Genomic DNA, 16,855 nt, shown 5'->3' on the forward strand with positions numbered 1-16,855 from the left:
GAGGTAGTTTGGAAATCTTGCAAAAATACTTTTTCAAGGGTTTGGAGGATAATGAAGCTGGAAGAAAGAGATAAAGAAATACGAAGATGGCAGAACAGAAATAACAGTGGTTCTCTTACCACTGGTGACCATCATAATTTTTCTCCACTGAAAATTACATAGCATGCTAGAATTTGGAAGTGAGTAACCAATCTCCACTTTTGGTTGCTCACTTCTAAAGAGTGCCATGTGTAACTAGACTAAGCAGCCATACAAGTGACTACATAACTTACCTTTTTGCCATGGTGCTGCATAAATTAAACAGACAAATATACCCACCCTGAACCACCTGGTGTTAATCACAATTTGTGAAATGCTGTATTAGAAGATTTATTCAAAGACAGAACAAGATAAAGGCTGAGCATCAAAATACACATAAATTTAAAGGGATTGTAAAGATCTGTCACACAACCCAAACACAATAGCTGACAAACTTCTCCAGCTCTACTAGAGATTTTAGTATCTTTCCTGCCATCATCAGGGGCTTGAGGGATGAACTCTTTGCTAACGCTGGAGGTCTGCCACAACTGCATTGCATGTGGCAACAGCTAGGAATGTTGACAGCATATATAACAAGGGTTCCACTTTTTTTTTTGGGGCGCAATTTACCTGTGGAATAGATTAGCAAATGTCTGCTACCCATAAGTTGACACAGTTTCTGCCATCTTTTTTTTCCTGTGTTTTCTCTCACACTTTTCTTTTTCCTGTCTGTTCTTTTTTCGTTGTTTTCCCTCCCCACTTGTTCTGTTTCTTCCCTACCCACCACTTTTCTCCTACTCCCTCTTCCTTCACAACTCTCTGGTAGCTCCAATCTCACTTCAATTTCCCCATTCACCAGAAGGTTATTTGTTGATGGACATCCACCAATATCATTCAAAGCTGAGTCAAGCCACAAAAATGGGGAAAAGCTTGGGCCAGGAGGCTGCTCTCTGAATCTTCAACCCTATACAAGTGAATTGTTCCACATATTCAGCTACTTTGGGGCCACACAAGAGCAAGACAGGGGGCTTTCAAGCAGTCAGCTGCCACTTCACCTGAAGATGCAGCAGCACATTTGCTGTGAGACTGTGTGGATACGTAGTTTCCCACAGTGATCTTCTGTTTTGCTCTATGCCCCTCGAAACTAGTCTTTTTGGAACCCATCTGGGAGCAGAGGTTCCAGAAGAACTCAGGCATGTAAGCGGGACATGACACATTTTTGTATTACACATTCACCAGCTATTGGTCAAAAACTCTGAATAAGTGTAGGCACAGAAAATAAATGTGCCTCTGTGACAAAGAGGCATACGGCAAGTTTCCTGTTAGATCTTCAGTAGCTTCTTTGCGATCACATGCATTTACCAGGTGCAATTTTATCTTGTATATATTATGTCCCACACAAGAAATCAGCACAAGGGACTTTTCAACAGCATGAGTTACTTTATGGGTTAGCATATTGGTGCCCGAGGCACAAATGTTTAGTATACGAATGTTTACTATATCTGGCACGTAAATAACCTTGCAACGCTGGCTACTAAAGTGCCATGTGAACGCCTGTTCTTACTTTCAGGTGACATTGTAAATAAGAAGTGGGCAGCATTATCTTCCATAAACGTAAAAAAAAACCAAAACCTTGTTTGTCTAAGTGATTGGCTGAACAAGAACTCGGACCGAGTGGACATGTAGGTTCTAAAGTTTTACATTGTTTTGTTTCTGAGTGCAGTTACGTAACAAAAAAAAAATCTACATTTATAAGTTGCATTTCCAAGATAAAGAGATTGCACTACAGTACTTGTACAAGGTGAACTGAAAAATACAATTTCTTTTGTTTCCTTTTTTACAGTGCAAATATTTGTAATCAAAAATAATATAATGTGAGCACTGTATACTTTGTATTCTGTGTTGTAACTGAAATCAACAAATTTGAAAATGTAGAAAACATCCAAAATATTTAAAATAAATTTAAATTGGTATTCTATTATTAACAGTGATATTAAAATTGCAATTAATTGTGAATAATTTTTTAAATCAAGTTAATTTGTTTTGAGTTAATCGCTTAAGTTAACTGCTATTAATTGGCAGCCCTACTTTCTATTAAAACCTCAAATTATTCTTGGATAGGAGTCAGCCACAAAGGGAACATAGGCCTAGTTACAGGGAGCAAAAAGCAAAAACCGCTAGAATAAATAGTTGAGGGCTGTTTAGACTCACACCATTCACAGACTCTCACCATAAGATTTTCTGCCTTTACCAGTCACCCAGAAGTATCATCCTGTGGCTACAATACAGCTGCAACTTGAAAACCCAAGTACTTGTACTAAGACTAGTAACATTGTTCATGAGAAGGTGCACAGTGCGAAATCAGTTTCTTGGACTTCTACAATAAAATATTGAAGAACATGTTCCTTAGTTAGCATCTACATTTAACTTTCCACAAGACAATGAGGGACTGGGTGGCTGATTTTATTTCAAAGGAATAAGAACAATGACAACACTGGGAGGAAGTTAAAAGAAAGAAGGTAGTGAATTGTGCATGCAAGGGAACTTTAGTAGGTCAACCTCCCACCCCTTCTGTCATAAATATAAAGGGAAGGGTAACCACCTTTCTGTATACATGGCTATAAAATCCCTCCTGGGCAGAGGCAAAGTCCTTTTACCTGTAAAGGGTTTAGAAACTCAGGTAACCTGGCTGGCATCTGACCCAAAATGATGAATGAGGGGACAAGATACTTTCAAATCTGGAGGGGCGGGGGAGAAAGGCTTTTGTCTGTCTGTGTGATACCTTTGCTGGGAACAGATCAAGGATGCAAGCCCTCCATCTCCTATGAAGTTAGAAAGTAATCTAGCTGGAAAATGCATTATGTTTTCTTTGTTTTGGCTTGTGAAATTCACTGTGCAGGAGGAAATATGTATTCCTGTTTGTGTGTCTTTTTGTAACTTAAGGTTTTGCCTAGAGGGATTCTCTATGTTTTTAATCTGACTGCCTGTAAGATTATGTTCCATTCTGATCTTACAGAGTTGTTCTCTTATCTTTTTTTGTTCTGTTTTTTAAGAATCTGATTGGGTTTTTTGGGTCTTAAAAATCCAAGGCTGGTTTGTGCTCATCTTGTTTATTCTCAAGCCTCCCCAGGAAAGGGGGTGTAAGGACTTGAGAGGATGTTTTGGGGAAATAGGAACTCCAAGTGGTCCTTTCCCTGTTCTTTGTCTAAATCACTTGATGGTGGCAGCATACTGTTCAAGGACAAGACGAAATTTTTGCCTTGGGAAAGTTTTTAACGTAAGCTGGTAAAAATAAGCTTAGGGGGTCTTTCATGCGGGTCCCCACATCTGTACCCTAGAGTTCAGAGTGGGGAGGGAACCCTGACACCTTCTATCTGTGTTGTGAATTTGGGAAAAAACACAAGATATAGTATCTTCAATTTCTGTAGCATTTAAAACATTTAAATAGAGATTTTAATTTAGAGTTTAAATTTAATGTAATAGAAAATGTTAATTTTCAATAGTCTATTAACCAGAAACAAACCCAAATCATCCCAGGTGTGAACTGGATAGCAATTGAAATCTTTTCCATCAATCCTCTCACAGAAACATAGGAATCAGAAATGGAAAAAGACCTCTATTATTGCTGGTGGCTTTATAAGCTGCTATTGTAATGAACACAGACACAACCGCTATGTTTAATAATAGCGTAGGTTGTGTACACACAAACGAAAAACCACAACCCCATGAAAAATCATGGAATCCATGACTCATGAAAGCCATGACAAATATTTAGCCTCAGATGCCCCAGTGTATTATATAAAGCAGACGTGCAGGCAGCAATTTTGAAGACAGCTCATTGCCCAAATACCGAGCCTACTTTCATTAGCTATTACAGGGCAGAAAGAAGAGCAAAACAGACCTCTGCATTTTCCACTGAATGTATCCGATGAAGTGAGCTGTAGCTCACGAAAGCTTATGCTCAAATACATTTGTTAGTCTCTAAGGTGCCACAAGTACTCCTTTTCTTTCTAAGAATAAAGTCTGATTATAACAAACTACAGTTATTCATTAATATCGTTCAGTACACATTAAAATCACTTGTTTGTATTTCTAGATGTGGTCTCTCAAAATATATCAAACTATTTTCTGTAAGCAACTTTAGTTTAAAGCTAGTAACATTAAGAGTATAGAATTAGAAATAAAAATAACTGTCAACAGCTTTCAAACGACGTTTACCTCTTTCTCCAGCTTAGACAATGCATGATATGTTCCAAAATATCTGAAGTTGCATATTAGAGGTAAGAAACTTGGAGGCAAGTTTTCTGGAGACTATTTTTACTCCTGGAGATAGTGTTGATATTCTAGATATTCTGAATCAGCAGGTCAAATACAGGCAACATAGGCTGGTTATCTTATTTCACTTTAAAATGTCTCCTCAGATCAAACTTGATTTCTTACTCACACTAATGTTCTCTTTTACCAAAATAATCTCTGGAACCAGGTCCAAAGTATCAACTATAAGAAAACAGATTAGTGTGTTTCCCTTTTCAGTTTACAATTTAAGGATTTCAAAGACTAAGGCCTTGTCTACACTACTGGGGTAAGTCGACCTAAGTTACGCTACTACAACTATGTGAATAATGTAGGTGGAGTTGACACAGCTTAGGTTGACTTACTGCACTGTCTACACTGCACTGCGTTGACTGGAGATGCTCTCATTCTGGTGGAGTACTAGAGTCAACCGGAGAGCGCTCTGTGGTCATTTTAGCGGGTCTTCAATAGCCGCACTAAATCAACCCCCACTGTATCGATCGCCGTAGCGTCGATCCCTGGTAAGTGTAGACATCGCCTAAGAAATGTAATAAATTCCCAGAACATTCAGCGTATGGATTTTTTCTTTTTAAAACAGAACTAACAGATATGGTTTTAGATAATTTATTGAAATCTGGCTGGTCCATTGAAAGAAAGCAATCCAAGTAAACAACTGTGTTTCTTTTCAGATGCTATTCTATTCCACAAGCTGGCAGCCTTTTGGATTTCTTTGTATGTGTATAAATCTTGCCTGAAGCAAAGTATTTATGTGGCCACTCAAACAATTGAGAACACAAGTATTTTATAAATGGAGCTGAAAATTTACTTTAAAAATAAGGACATCTATGAGGAAAGTTAGTGAGTATCATACAGAAAAGACTTCAGTACAGGAAACCGCTGAGAAAGGAGACAAGGAAATAAAGGTAAATTAGAAGAGCTGGGGAGAATTATGTAGATACAGCAGTAGGCATAAAAGAAAGACTCCAACAAATGTGTGCCTACAGAAATTTCTTCCACTGAATGCATCCAATGAAGTGAGCTGTAGCTCACGAAAGCTTATATTCAAATAAATTTGTTAGTCTCTGTGACAGGTGTCGGTTGTTCTTCCGAGCCCCTAGGGGCGATGGAGAGCTATGGTCTCTGTGGCTGACCTTGGCCACACCTTCCGGGCGTTGGGGAATTAGCGGGAAGGTGTGCCGGCCGGAGTCAACAGCGTGCCCCTCAGGCAGGGGAGCGCCGGCAAGAGTCAACAGCGTGCCCCTCAGGCAGGGGAGCGCCGGCAAGAGTCAACAGCGTGCCCCTCAGGCAGGGGAGCGCCGGCAAGAGTCAACAGCGTGCCCCTCAGGCAGGGGAGCGCCGGCAAGAGTCAACAGCGTGCCCCTCAGGCAGGGGAGCGCCGGGGTAGAGGAACGCAGGCCCACCCAACTCTACTGCGTTCCAGCCCAGGGCCCTGACAGTGGCAGGAGGCAAAAGTCCCGCCGCTGGGTCAGCGGGGCTGTCCGCGCCCGCTGACCAAACACACCCACCCCACGGTGTAGTTCGGCCCCGGGCTACTTCCTACCCGGTCTCTCAGGAGGGTCGCTCCGGTCCCTCCATCTCGTCCGAGTATTCCGCTGCGGGCCATTCCCGCTCGGTATCAGACTCACGCTGGCCCGGGCTGCAGTCAGGCCCCTCCAGGTCCTCTGGGTATTCAGCGGCCGGCAGCCCTGGTTGCCACAGGCCTTCCCCCCGGTCAGGCTCCTCCTTGCCCAGAGCTTCGCCTGGGTCAACAGCAGGATCGCGAGGGAGCAGCCAGCAGCCTGTGTCTGTCTCCCCCTCTGGTGCTCTCTTCACTGGGCAGAGGGCCCCGCCCTTTGTACTTCCTGTCCCACCCTTCCCCTTCCAGAGATTGGCAGAAGCGTGGCCTGGCCCCGCCCACTCAGGCTCAGAGGGTGGCTCTTTACCCTCTGGTTCGGAGGGGAGCCACCCTGGCTCCCTACAGTCTCTAAGGTGCCACAAGTACTCTTTCTTTTTGAGTATACAGACTAACACAGCTGCTACTCTGAAACCTACAGAAAACTAGTGTGAGATAGAGTAAGTTTAATTCTAAAAAAGGGAAAAGGGGCATACCATATCACAGGTGAAGTTAGGATGGAGTCTGTAGTAGAGAGAGTCTGGAGCACTGGGCTTGGTACAAGATCTGAGGCCTGAATCAGAGGCCGTGAATTAACGCTAGGCCAAGTATTAAAGTAGCTGGTTATAAGTTTATGAATTTGATAGAGTTGTTGCTAGCGTATTAAGATTTAGATATTTACATAAATATATTTCAATGCTAGTATAGCTATACACCAATATAGTACAAGATAAGATGGTTTGACAGAATAATGAATAGGGATGTTTTGTTCAAGATATCAGGAACAAGGAGAGGTAACAGATGTCATGAACTATATAAGGTGTCATGTAAGTTGTGTTTTCCAGTTGCTTGTCTCAGCCTATAAATGTTGGGGTACCTCGCCTTAATCCTTTGTGTGGCCTAGGGGAGAGCAGAAATTCCCACTGCTGACTGAGCCTCTCCTTGCTATTAGGCACTCATGTGTTAGCCTGCCTGTAATCACAGAGCCAGAGCACCAATATTGTGCATAGGAGGCAATAAACCTGGCCAAGTGTCTGTCACCAAACCGTGCCTGTGGTCTTTATGAGTAACATCAAGATTTGCTGAATGAGCAGGCTGCCTTATTTGCTGTTAGTAGTGATAACATTGGAGCTTCAAGGACAGAAGCACTGGGCAGCATGAACAGCATTATTGAGGCAACGACACTCCAGCCTTCAGCACTTGGTCTATTGAACCAGCTATCTGCGCAGAGCTGGGACAGCACATCAAAAGAATACAAGCCAACTGACAACAGAGTGCTATAGGATTATATTGCCTCCACAGAACCACTGTGTAGGATGTTGCACACCATGCCTTGCCAACCACAAAACAATTCAAAACTGGTAAATTCATTAGGAGCTCACATGCATGGACTATAAATTCCAACTGCAAATATAAAGGCCATATTCACCTCACCTTCTCTGTTCTCTTCAGCCTCAAGGCTGTTTGCAGATTCCAAAGAAAAAGGGGATTATGGGATATCAGTATGTATTTGTATGTACAGACAAAATAGCCTTCCTTTCTTCCCGAATGAAATTGCCTTGGCAGATCCCTTGATAGATTAGCAGACAGTAGCAATGCACACAGAAGGGTTAAGGAATAGTAATTACAGAGACCAAAACCTGTTCCTGAAACAAGCATCTGCTCTGGCTCACAAATGGGGGTAATCATCCACACAAATACATTTTTGTTTTACTGGATTTACAGTTGGCCAAACGTACCACCAGTCACTTTGGAAAGTGCCACAGAAGAATCATTGCAGTGTTATTGTAGCTCTGTTGGTGCCAGGATATGAGAGACTCAGGGTGGGTGAGGTAATATCTTTGATTGGACCAACTTCTGTTGGTGAAGGAGACAAGCCTTCGAACTCCACAGAGCTCTTCTTCAGACCTCACCCACAAAAGAATGTAGCAATACAGGAACAAAAGACTTTATAATCTGAAATACAGAAAACTGACTGAAGGTGGAAAAAGGGGATGAAGCATACAAGCAGAATGGCCAGGGCAAAGGTTGCCACATATATTGGTAGTGTTTATTTTAATTGCATAAACTATCCACCAATTTCTGTCCTGTTACTCCCTGGTTGCTGCTGTTAGTGAGTTTTAAGGAGGAATTTAAAAAGAGAGTAGTGACCTAGCATATTAGCTCCAGAAGCATAGAGGGCAACACAGACGAAAACATGGACATGATTGTGTGAAGATCAGATTAATGCGGCATCACAACCTAGCCCAGTCCCACTCTCTGGACATATACCAATCTGTTGTGATAGAATCCAAACACTGAATCCCATGTGCTTCTCAGCCCTGAATTGTGACTAGAGCTGGTCAGAAATTTTTTGATATGTTTTTAACTGAATAATGCAAATTAGTTAAGACCAACACCAAAGAAAGAAAAACCCACTACAAAAGAGCCAACGACCCACTGATTATCGCATTCACCGAAGACCCACGTTCAAATTCCTGATCTGCCCAATTTGGAGCAGGGATTTGAACCTGCATCTCCTATATTCTAGGCCAGTGGTTCTCAAACTTTTGTACTGGTGACCCCTTTCATATAGCAAGCTTCTGATCCCCCTAATAAATTAAAAACACTTTTTAATATATTTAACACCATTATAAATGCTGGAGGCAAAGCGGGGTTTGGGGTGGAGGCTGACAGCTCGCAACCCCCCACGTAATAACCTCATGACCCCCAATTTGAGAACCCCTGTTCTAGGCTATAGTCTCAGTCTCTCTCTCTCAGTCTCTCCAGTTGGAGCTGTTCCATGTTATACGATCAATTAAATATTCATTGGGCCACAAAAAGAATGACTGACTTGATAGCCTACTGATTGGGGCACTTGCTTGGGATGTAGGAGATCCAGGTTCAAGCCCCTACTCTGCCTCATTCAGACTTGACCTGAGTCTCTCACAACCCAGTTGGGTGCCCTACCACCTAGGGCTACAGGCTATTCTTGAGTGGGTCTCTCACGCATGTTTTTTTTTTAAAAAAATACAACAGGGTCTCATCTTCCTTCTGCACTGGAATTAAAAAAAAAGTCAAAACCTCAACTTTTTTGTGAAACTGTGTTCTTGTTTTCTGGCCAGTACTATTAGTGACTGATCACTGTTTCTAGCTCTGGGTCTCAAGTACACTCCCAGCTGCAGACTGTGTTTGACACCCTTCTTGAGCAATGGGATCCCTGGAGTCCAACTGTCTAGACCCCCTAAACCAGTGCCAGACCTCTTCTGAGCCCAGAGTTGCTTAAACATGTTTTCCCCAGAGTCCACCTGCCTCCGAGAGCATTGATTTCCTAGTTATACCCTTGAGGGACAACATATTCCTAAACTGTCACATGGGACAACAAGGCTGGCATCACTGGTAGCGTTGTCAACAGTGATAGAAAACTGAGAGACCTGGTGAGCTTCAGAGGAAATAGGAGAGGTACACGTTGGCCAAAATAAGTTTAATTGACAGAGATTTTTTCTTCTACCTTCTCTCTCTCACCTACTTAGAATGTAAGCTCTTTGAGGCAAGGATAGTGTCTGACTACACGTTTGTGCAGTTCTTAGCAGAATAAGGCCCTGACCTTAGTTGGAGGCTTCCAAGCACTACTGTAATACAAAGGTATTCAAAGAAGAGATGTCAGAGACAAAGACAGATGTCTGACTGGATTGAAAGAGACGAGTTAGAAGTAGAGAGGTAGATCTGTGAGTACCAGCTGCAATAGAACGCAAGACAGGGTGTAAAAGGGAGATGACAGAGTCCAGTGGGGTTCCATGGTAAGTGGGAGCTAAATTAGGAGAAGGGAAATTTTGGGGCTAAGAACTAAAACCGGATTCTGCTGCAAGCCTCTCCAATCCTGCAGGAGCAAATCATGTTAAAAGCAGCCCAGAGAAATATTTAACATTTCTTGGCTGGAGCATAAAAAGTTAATGGTTTCAGTTTGTAATTTATTAAATTTCCTGTTACTAATATTTCCAATGGGTAGATATTATGCACACTATTTAAAATAAATGTATTAAAACTAATTTGTGTAAGTTATTTGTATATATACTCTTCTTAAAGTGCATTTTAATCGCCTGCTTCATCTATATATTATGAATAAAAAAATTCTTACTTTTATGCTTGTTACACCACAAAATTAGAAGAAAAATTAGAAAACAGCAGTGTATTGTGGATACATGTTCATGCACTTTATCGAAAAATATATGTATGATTTGTGTTCATCATTTAAATTAGCTGGTTAATGATGCATAGATTCTATCTTCCTTTTATTCATATCCCAACACTGTGTGATTTAATTCAAGGCAGAATCAGAATTGCTCTCTCTCTCGTCCTCTGCAAGATAGTGTAGTTCGCTTCCCAAACTTGAGTCATGCAGGTTTGACAGGTGCTTCCAAGCCTTAATCTAGTACTCAGCCCATGCCTTATAAGAAGCAGGTCAGCTCCATACAATCTTCAGCTGATTTCTCTTAGAGGTGATCAGATTACAGAGCAGGTTGATACATCTTACTGTAAATAAGAAGTGAGGCATGAGGTCAAAATCTCCCTGTTGTAAGATCTTCATTCTGTGATCTTGGCACCTCAGATATGTAATCTTGAAATAGAATGCTTGCCGACAGCTCATACCTTCCACTACAGATAATTTTAACAACTGTATGAAGTTCATGACAAGCTGTTGTTAAAGAAAGACATTTCAGATCTTGGGTGTAATGGCACTGCAGAAACAGAGTATTTCATATCCAGTCTCAGAAGGAGGAGTCAATGCAATATCTGCCGAATAGCCTACTATATACAGTCTGCTATCTAAATTCTGACAGGTTTCAGAGTAGCAGCCGTGTTAGTCTGTATTCACAAAAAGAGAAGGAGTACTTGTGGCACCTTAGAGCCTAACCAATTTATTTGAGCATAAGCTTTTGTGAGCTACAGCTCACTTCACAAGATGCATAAAAGTGGAAAATGCAGTGAGGATGTTTTTATACATACAGACCATGAAAAAATGGGTGTTTATCACTTCAAAAGGTTTTCTCTCTCCCTCTCCCCCCCCACCCCACTCTCCTGCTGGTAATAGCTTATCTAAAGTGATCATTCTCCTTACAATGTGTATGATAATCAAGGTGGGCCATTTCCAGCACAAATCCAGGGTTTAACAAGAATGTCTGAGGAAAGGGGGGGGGTAGGAAAAAACAAGGGGAAATAGGTTACCTTGCATAATGACTTAGCCACTCTAAATTCTGCATATTACTCAAAACTCTCCTGTGGCTAAAAGCTCTCATGCATTGGCACAAACTGTACACACTTTTTTCTGGGCTAAAATTACTTATTTTTAAAACTGAAGAAGTTGTCAACATATCACCTTTACTGCTAACATCACATCCTAAGGAACACAGCAAGAAAGAAGAAAAATACTTTTAAAGCATCAAAATGTAAAAAAAAAAAAAAAGGGGGGGGGGAGTATGAAAGCTTAGAGATAAGGAGTGAGATCCTCATCCCCGCTCTAGCCCCTTTAAGTAGCCTAAAAAAGCCAGAGTGACAAAAAGGGGCCCTACAAGCCCCATATCCAGCTAAGGAGGATTCCCCTAGTTTAGGAACCTGGGAAGGCCAATTACCAAGGAACTTCTTGCAAACCTTGCAGGAGAAGGGTGCTGAGAAGGAAACAGCTACAGCTTACAGCACTGTGGAGATTCTGGGCCTCCAAGGCTGTTTAAGTTACATCAGAGGCCTCTCCAAACCTCAGATCAGCCCAGGACTGCAAGAGCTCATAGATGGCTTAAAGACACCATAGCTATCCGCAAATCTACATAAGATGTGCTGCGAGTTGTGTTATGCATTTTAAAGGTGCTACACAGAATCTCTGCCAAGTTCACTATCAATGACTCTGTTTGGTGATTGCCCCTCACCTATGAGAGCTGGCACTTGAGAGAGTCCAAACTCGTCTTTTTTGGCCGTGCTGGTCTACTGAGATGCTTCAATGGGAGAAAAAGTCATACAATGCACTGCATTAAATAATTTCGTCTTCTATAAATGTGAAAGATCCTGGATATTCTTAACGTCCTTCCTTGGCAACGGCGATCAACTGTGAATTAGAATACTGTGGAAAGTAACTCATGGAGTTAGGGAAGGCTGCTATGCCTAGTAAGAGAGAAGAACTGGAGGGTTCCTATGTAGTGCTGGACAAAGGAGCTAGGCTACACTTAAAATTAAAATCCTGCTGCCACATGGCAACCATTTTAAGTAGCAAGAACCAGTTTAAATTTAATACTCAGGATGGAGGAGAATGTGGATCAATAGATTGTAATTGTGATATTATAAACAACCCTACTCTCAACAATGAGAAATATGTTATGGCTTCCCCCCCCCCAGATTGTTCAAGTGGAACATAAAAATCTCTCTTACTATTTTATTGCTTATGAACCACTGGACAATAATTTTTTGTTCAAATAAAGAACAACTATGATAAACCTGGGGATCATCTAGCACCAATGCTGTGGTGTTATTGAAGTTTAAAACGGTGAAAAGCGCCCACATATAGTTAGCAAAAGTTCACGTTTTGAACTTCAGCAGTGATACTTGAAATTTATGGAACCTCCTCAATGAGACAGCATGAACAGGAGGACAGAGATCTCTTAAAATATTAGCAATATCTTTTCATACAGCAGCAGGATTTGCCTAAAGACCTGGGGTGAACCTATTATTATCATCATCTTTTTAGTTTTAATTACTAAATGGGGGTCAATATCACATTTGATTAGTATTTTTTCATGAAAACAATTTCTAATTCTCAGATTAGCTTAGTTTAATTTTACCTCTTTTTCTTATAGTAACTAACATTTTTCAATCGGTTACAAACAGCTTTGATTTAAGAAAAGCTTTGGAATACTCTGAACAAAAGGTACAAGTAGTATAGTATGAGAAGCAGGTTATCATTTTCTACATATTGTAATTGGTATTATACTTTCCTTTTATCCAGATTGTTGTATTCTATTTTAAAATTATAATACCAATACTATAGTTAATACGTCACTATGTATTTAGTTGCTTGTAACCTGCTTAAAACAACACCCCAGCAAAAGTCTAAGTTTCTTTTTTTTTTTGCTACCCTTTAATCTTTCTTCACTACCTATTCCTCTACTCAACTCTTAAAATGTTTATGCAAACTCCTGCAAATTTAGCCTGTTCACAGCACATTGAATGAGTTTAGGAAGGAAGGCAAAAGAGATAATTTACTTTAATCCAGGAATCCTTTTTTCCTCATTCTGTGTGACTTTGTCAATGCTCATCTGCCCACTTCCCCACCAGAAACATATACTACAACCTCTTATTTTTATTTCTTTATTTTTTTTAAATACTAAGTGCATTAGATAAAAACTATATATAAAATGTGATCACTAAATTAAGGGTAAAATACCAACTAAAACCATGTGTCTCTGGAACAGATGCTATATTACTGTACTGGATTATACACAGAACTCTACCTGCCTACAATATTAAAAGCTCTTGTTATCCTTTCTCTATATTATAAGAAATGCATTTGCATAACCGTTAATGATTTTCTTCTAAACAGCAGCTAGAATTCACTTCATTTAAAAAATGGATGATAGTTTGGGTTCCTTATTTGAAATCTGTGGACTTAATGAGGAGGAGATTGTTCACAGCTGAGATAAAAGTATAGCATAAACCAAATGCCTTACCTTTGCGTCCTGGGTATACATGAGGGTAATATTCATAGTACAGATCAGGTTGGTCCAGGTTTCCAAATGGCTCAAATTCCGCTTCTGCATTTTGGAAAAGATTCAACTTCACCAGCAGTGCTAGTCTCACAAACCATAGCTAAAATTGCAACAGATATGAAAATCCCAGATCAGTTATCGGCTTCTATTGTAAATCAAACTTAAAAATTACTCTCAGTGTTTGAATCATTTCAGGTCTAGTAAATTAAAAACAGTCAAAAAACTAATCTCAGATCTGCATGAGTAAAACATATATGCTTGTCATGTAGCAGTTTTGAAAAAAAGTTAAAAGAGTAGAACCCAGGAAAATGATATTTTGATCAGTTGTGATGTACTGAACCTTTGAGTGGAAGTTTCTAGAGAGATCTGTATTAAGTTAGATGGAATAAAGGGGTCCAAAGAACCCCAAACAGCCCTAAAACTGTCCAACACTTAAAAATTTTAAACAAAGTTTGGGGTTTGGTATACGGAGACCTCAGCCTGTTCAGTACCAGGCCGAACACACAATTAAGATGGAAAAACAGTTAAAGCATCTGAAATGTAAAATATTAAGTAAGGCTTTCATTTTAACAACATCTTTGTTCCCTCTGCCTTTAGCTGAAGTCTTTGGAAGGAAAAAAAACTCCCCACCCTTCTTGACTGAGCATCTCTTAGATGGTATTAAAGATGGAAATAATGTTGTTCTGGTTGGGACGTTATATGATTAAAATATGATTATGTAGATCATCGTTGCTACCGCTGTTATGTAATTACAACAAATCTTGTACAAAATATGTCATGCAAGGTGTTAATGGAAAATTTATGGTTTGCTCAATATGATTGTTCAATTTGCATGCACGTATCATGTTAGTATCTGAAGTTATGAATATTGACTATGTACCTGTATTTCAAATGTGTTTGCTACTGTGGTAATACCCACAAGGTAGTTTACATCCAGTCTAGCCAGGCACTTAGGGAAAGCAGGTAGCAAGTGGAGGAGAGAGACTGCTCTTTCCTGCTTTACTCCTGGTGGAATTCTGCACCTCCACTCCTACCTTCCACTTGCTACCCTCTCCCTGGCCCGATCTAGTTGGGACACCTCTTGATATCAGGATGACGAAGGCCCTAGCTCCGAGGGGATGGAAGCCATGAGGGTGAAGCTTGTTCCAGTAGCCAAAGTCTCTTTCTTTAAGGACTTCAAAAGAGAGTGATGGGTGGAAAAGCCCACCTCCTCTTTATTTTGTCTACCAATTAGGACTAGTTTCCAACACATCAATTAGGGTCCATTGATGTCTGGTTCCATACTTAGTTCTTTACCGGGTATGATCTTAACACAGTTCTTGAGTTATATCAGTAAGCCTTTTTGTTTGGACTAATTCAGTCTGTCTCCTTTTTGCACCTTTTTTCCAACATTTGGTGTTACAGATTATTGAGACACTTTATAATCTTTACTCACTTCTCACAGTTGAGATCATAATCAGGCTAGGTCCAATTATCACAACAGGCCAATATTGCAAACCTGGTTCTAAGCCTCATTACAATTTTCAAGTTATTTTACCAGAAATTTCAGGTAACTATAATTCAATAAATTTATATTTGAGGTTTGTATGTTCATTTTTCCTTTCTTCTGCAGTTTTAAAAAATTGCTCTGACTTTCATGAACTTTCATGATCTTGCTAGTTACTAGCAGAAAAGAATCAGAAGAGTGGTATGTGTTTTCAGCCAGTAACATTTTATAAATCTGAACATCTGTCATTCTTCCATGAAGTTTTACTGATTTAAGGTTCTCAAAAGGTAAGTTTAGCAACTTATTTCAACATGATCACAAAACATGTTTACAACATCTGAATCAACATTATCTAAAATAACCAGATTAACATTTGTATAGATTGTTCGTTTTAAAAAGTCGTCATAATCTAATTATAATGATCATGAAGGAAAAAAACAGCATGAACCTTTGGAGATACTCACAAAAGAAATTAAGTGTGCTATATTGCTATATGTAAATGTGTGTAATCAACTTACTTTTATTAAGCAGTCATTTAAAGTAAAATCTACTTTTATATAACTGGATGGGAGAACTATTTTGTGTACCAATAGGGTACAACTTTAGACACTGATCCAGCAAAGGGATCTGACTATACTTAAGAGTCTGCCCATGCGGATTCCTTTACAGGAATGGGGCCTTAACCACCACACATGATTGTAAGGTGACCATACCTGCAAAGAATCTGTTGTATGATTAGTAGGTAGCCCATTTTTGCCATAGCCTTGACCATGGGCAGTCAGAAGTCGTCCACACAGGTCAACTGCTGCTCTCCAGTTTTTGCTGTTCTGTGAAAAAGAATGAAGTAACCAACCAACAAATGAGCTACTAAAATGCACAGCTGCTTATTTTGCTTGAAGCAACTATATCTAGCCATTAATAAAAATGACAAGGTAGGTAAAACTGGCCAGTAAAAAGAGTAAATTAGGCACATATGTAATTAGGCAAAAAATGAAGTTGAGCATGAGATATAGTTTAAGATGCCTAGATCACTAAAACAAAAGTATACACAAAGTATAAAAACATCACAGGGGTTTTCCAGTTAAAGCCATCTATCATATTTTTCTAATCCGTCCACAATACTCAACACTTTTTGCCATCTCAAAGAATGTAGAATAAAAACAAGTCCTATCATATCCACTTTACCCAAAGTACTCTAATATTATAACACATTTACGGTCCGATGCTGTTCCTATTGATTTCAATAGTGTAGGATCAATTCTTTGGTGAAGTTCATTCAATCACAGGATGTCTAGTAATAATTAACAACAATGAGGGAGGAGAAAATAGTTTGTTTTTTAAGAGAATAAATGTAAAATTTAAAATTACAGATTGCAGGGTTGTTTTTTATTTAAACATTTGAATTTACATTTAATCTTTCTCAAGGGGAAACACCATATGATACTTAAATATTTATTTTCATAAATAAAAAAAATCAACCTCAACTCAGCTCAATATGTTGCACTGACATATCATGCTTTATAACTATGCACTTACTAGCAAATTTAAATTTCTACCTTGTTGTGTACTCTACTGAAGCCTATTAAATACCAAATACATTTCCAGAGACTTTAACCTGGACTCTGGAGCAACTATTGATATTCTATTGATAATCTCAAAAATTTTCTGTTTTGTAGAAAAACTTTGATGAAGATTACTGTATTATTATCATCATCA

General features: G+C 39.7%; 2 protein-coding genes across 5 annotated transcripts in view; one reads left to right on the forward strand and one right to left on the reverse strand.

The window, feature by feature from the left end:
• ADI1 (acireductone dioxygenase 1) overlaps positions 1-14,269 on the forward strand; it is a 90,400-nt gene extending 76,131 nt beyond the window's left edge. The window contains exon 6 of the mRNA XM_073336104.1: positions 14,251-14,269. Within this exon, the coding sequence (XP_073192205.1) occupies positions 14,251-14,254 (4 nt within the window). The 3' untranslated portion in view covers positions 14,255-14,269. The remainder of the gene's footprint in view (positions 1-14,250) is intronic.
• Positions 1-16,855, reverse strand: part of TRAPPC12 (trafficking protein particle complex subunit 12) — an 85,189-nt gene that overhangs the window by 41,564 nt on the left and 26,770 nt on the right. For 3 of the 4 annotated variants that reach the window (XR_012157933.1, XM_073336096.1, XM_073336094.1), the window contains exons 4-5: positions 15,853-15,966; positions 13,615-13,753 (exon numbers count right to left, since the gene is read on the reverse strand). Coding sequence is in view for 3 of the 4 variants with exons in the window: in XM_073336096.1 (XP_073192197.1) it covers positions 13,615-13,753; positions 15,853-15,966 (253 nt within the window). In the remaining variant the exon portion in view is untranslated. The remainder of the gene's footprint in view (positions 1-13,614; positions 13,754-15,852; positions 15,967-16,855) is intronic. The other variant, XM_073336095.1, reaches the window with a different exon arrangement.

Source organism: Lepidochelys kempii, chromosome 3 (genome assembly GCF_965140265.1).
Source record: "Lepidochelys kempii isolate rLepKem1 chromosome 3, rLepKem1.hap2, whole genome shotgun sequence".
Classification (NCBI taxonomy): domain Eukaryota; kingdom Metazoa; phylum Chordata; order Testudines; family Cheloniidae; genus Lepidochelys; species Lepidochelys kempii.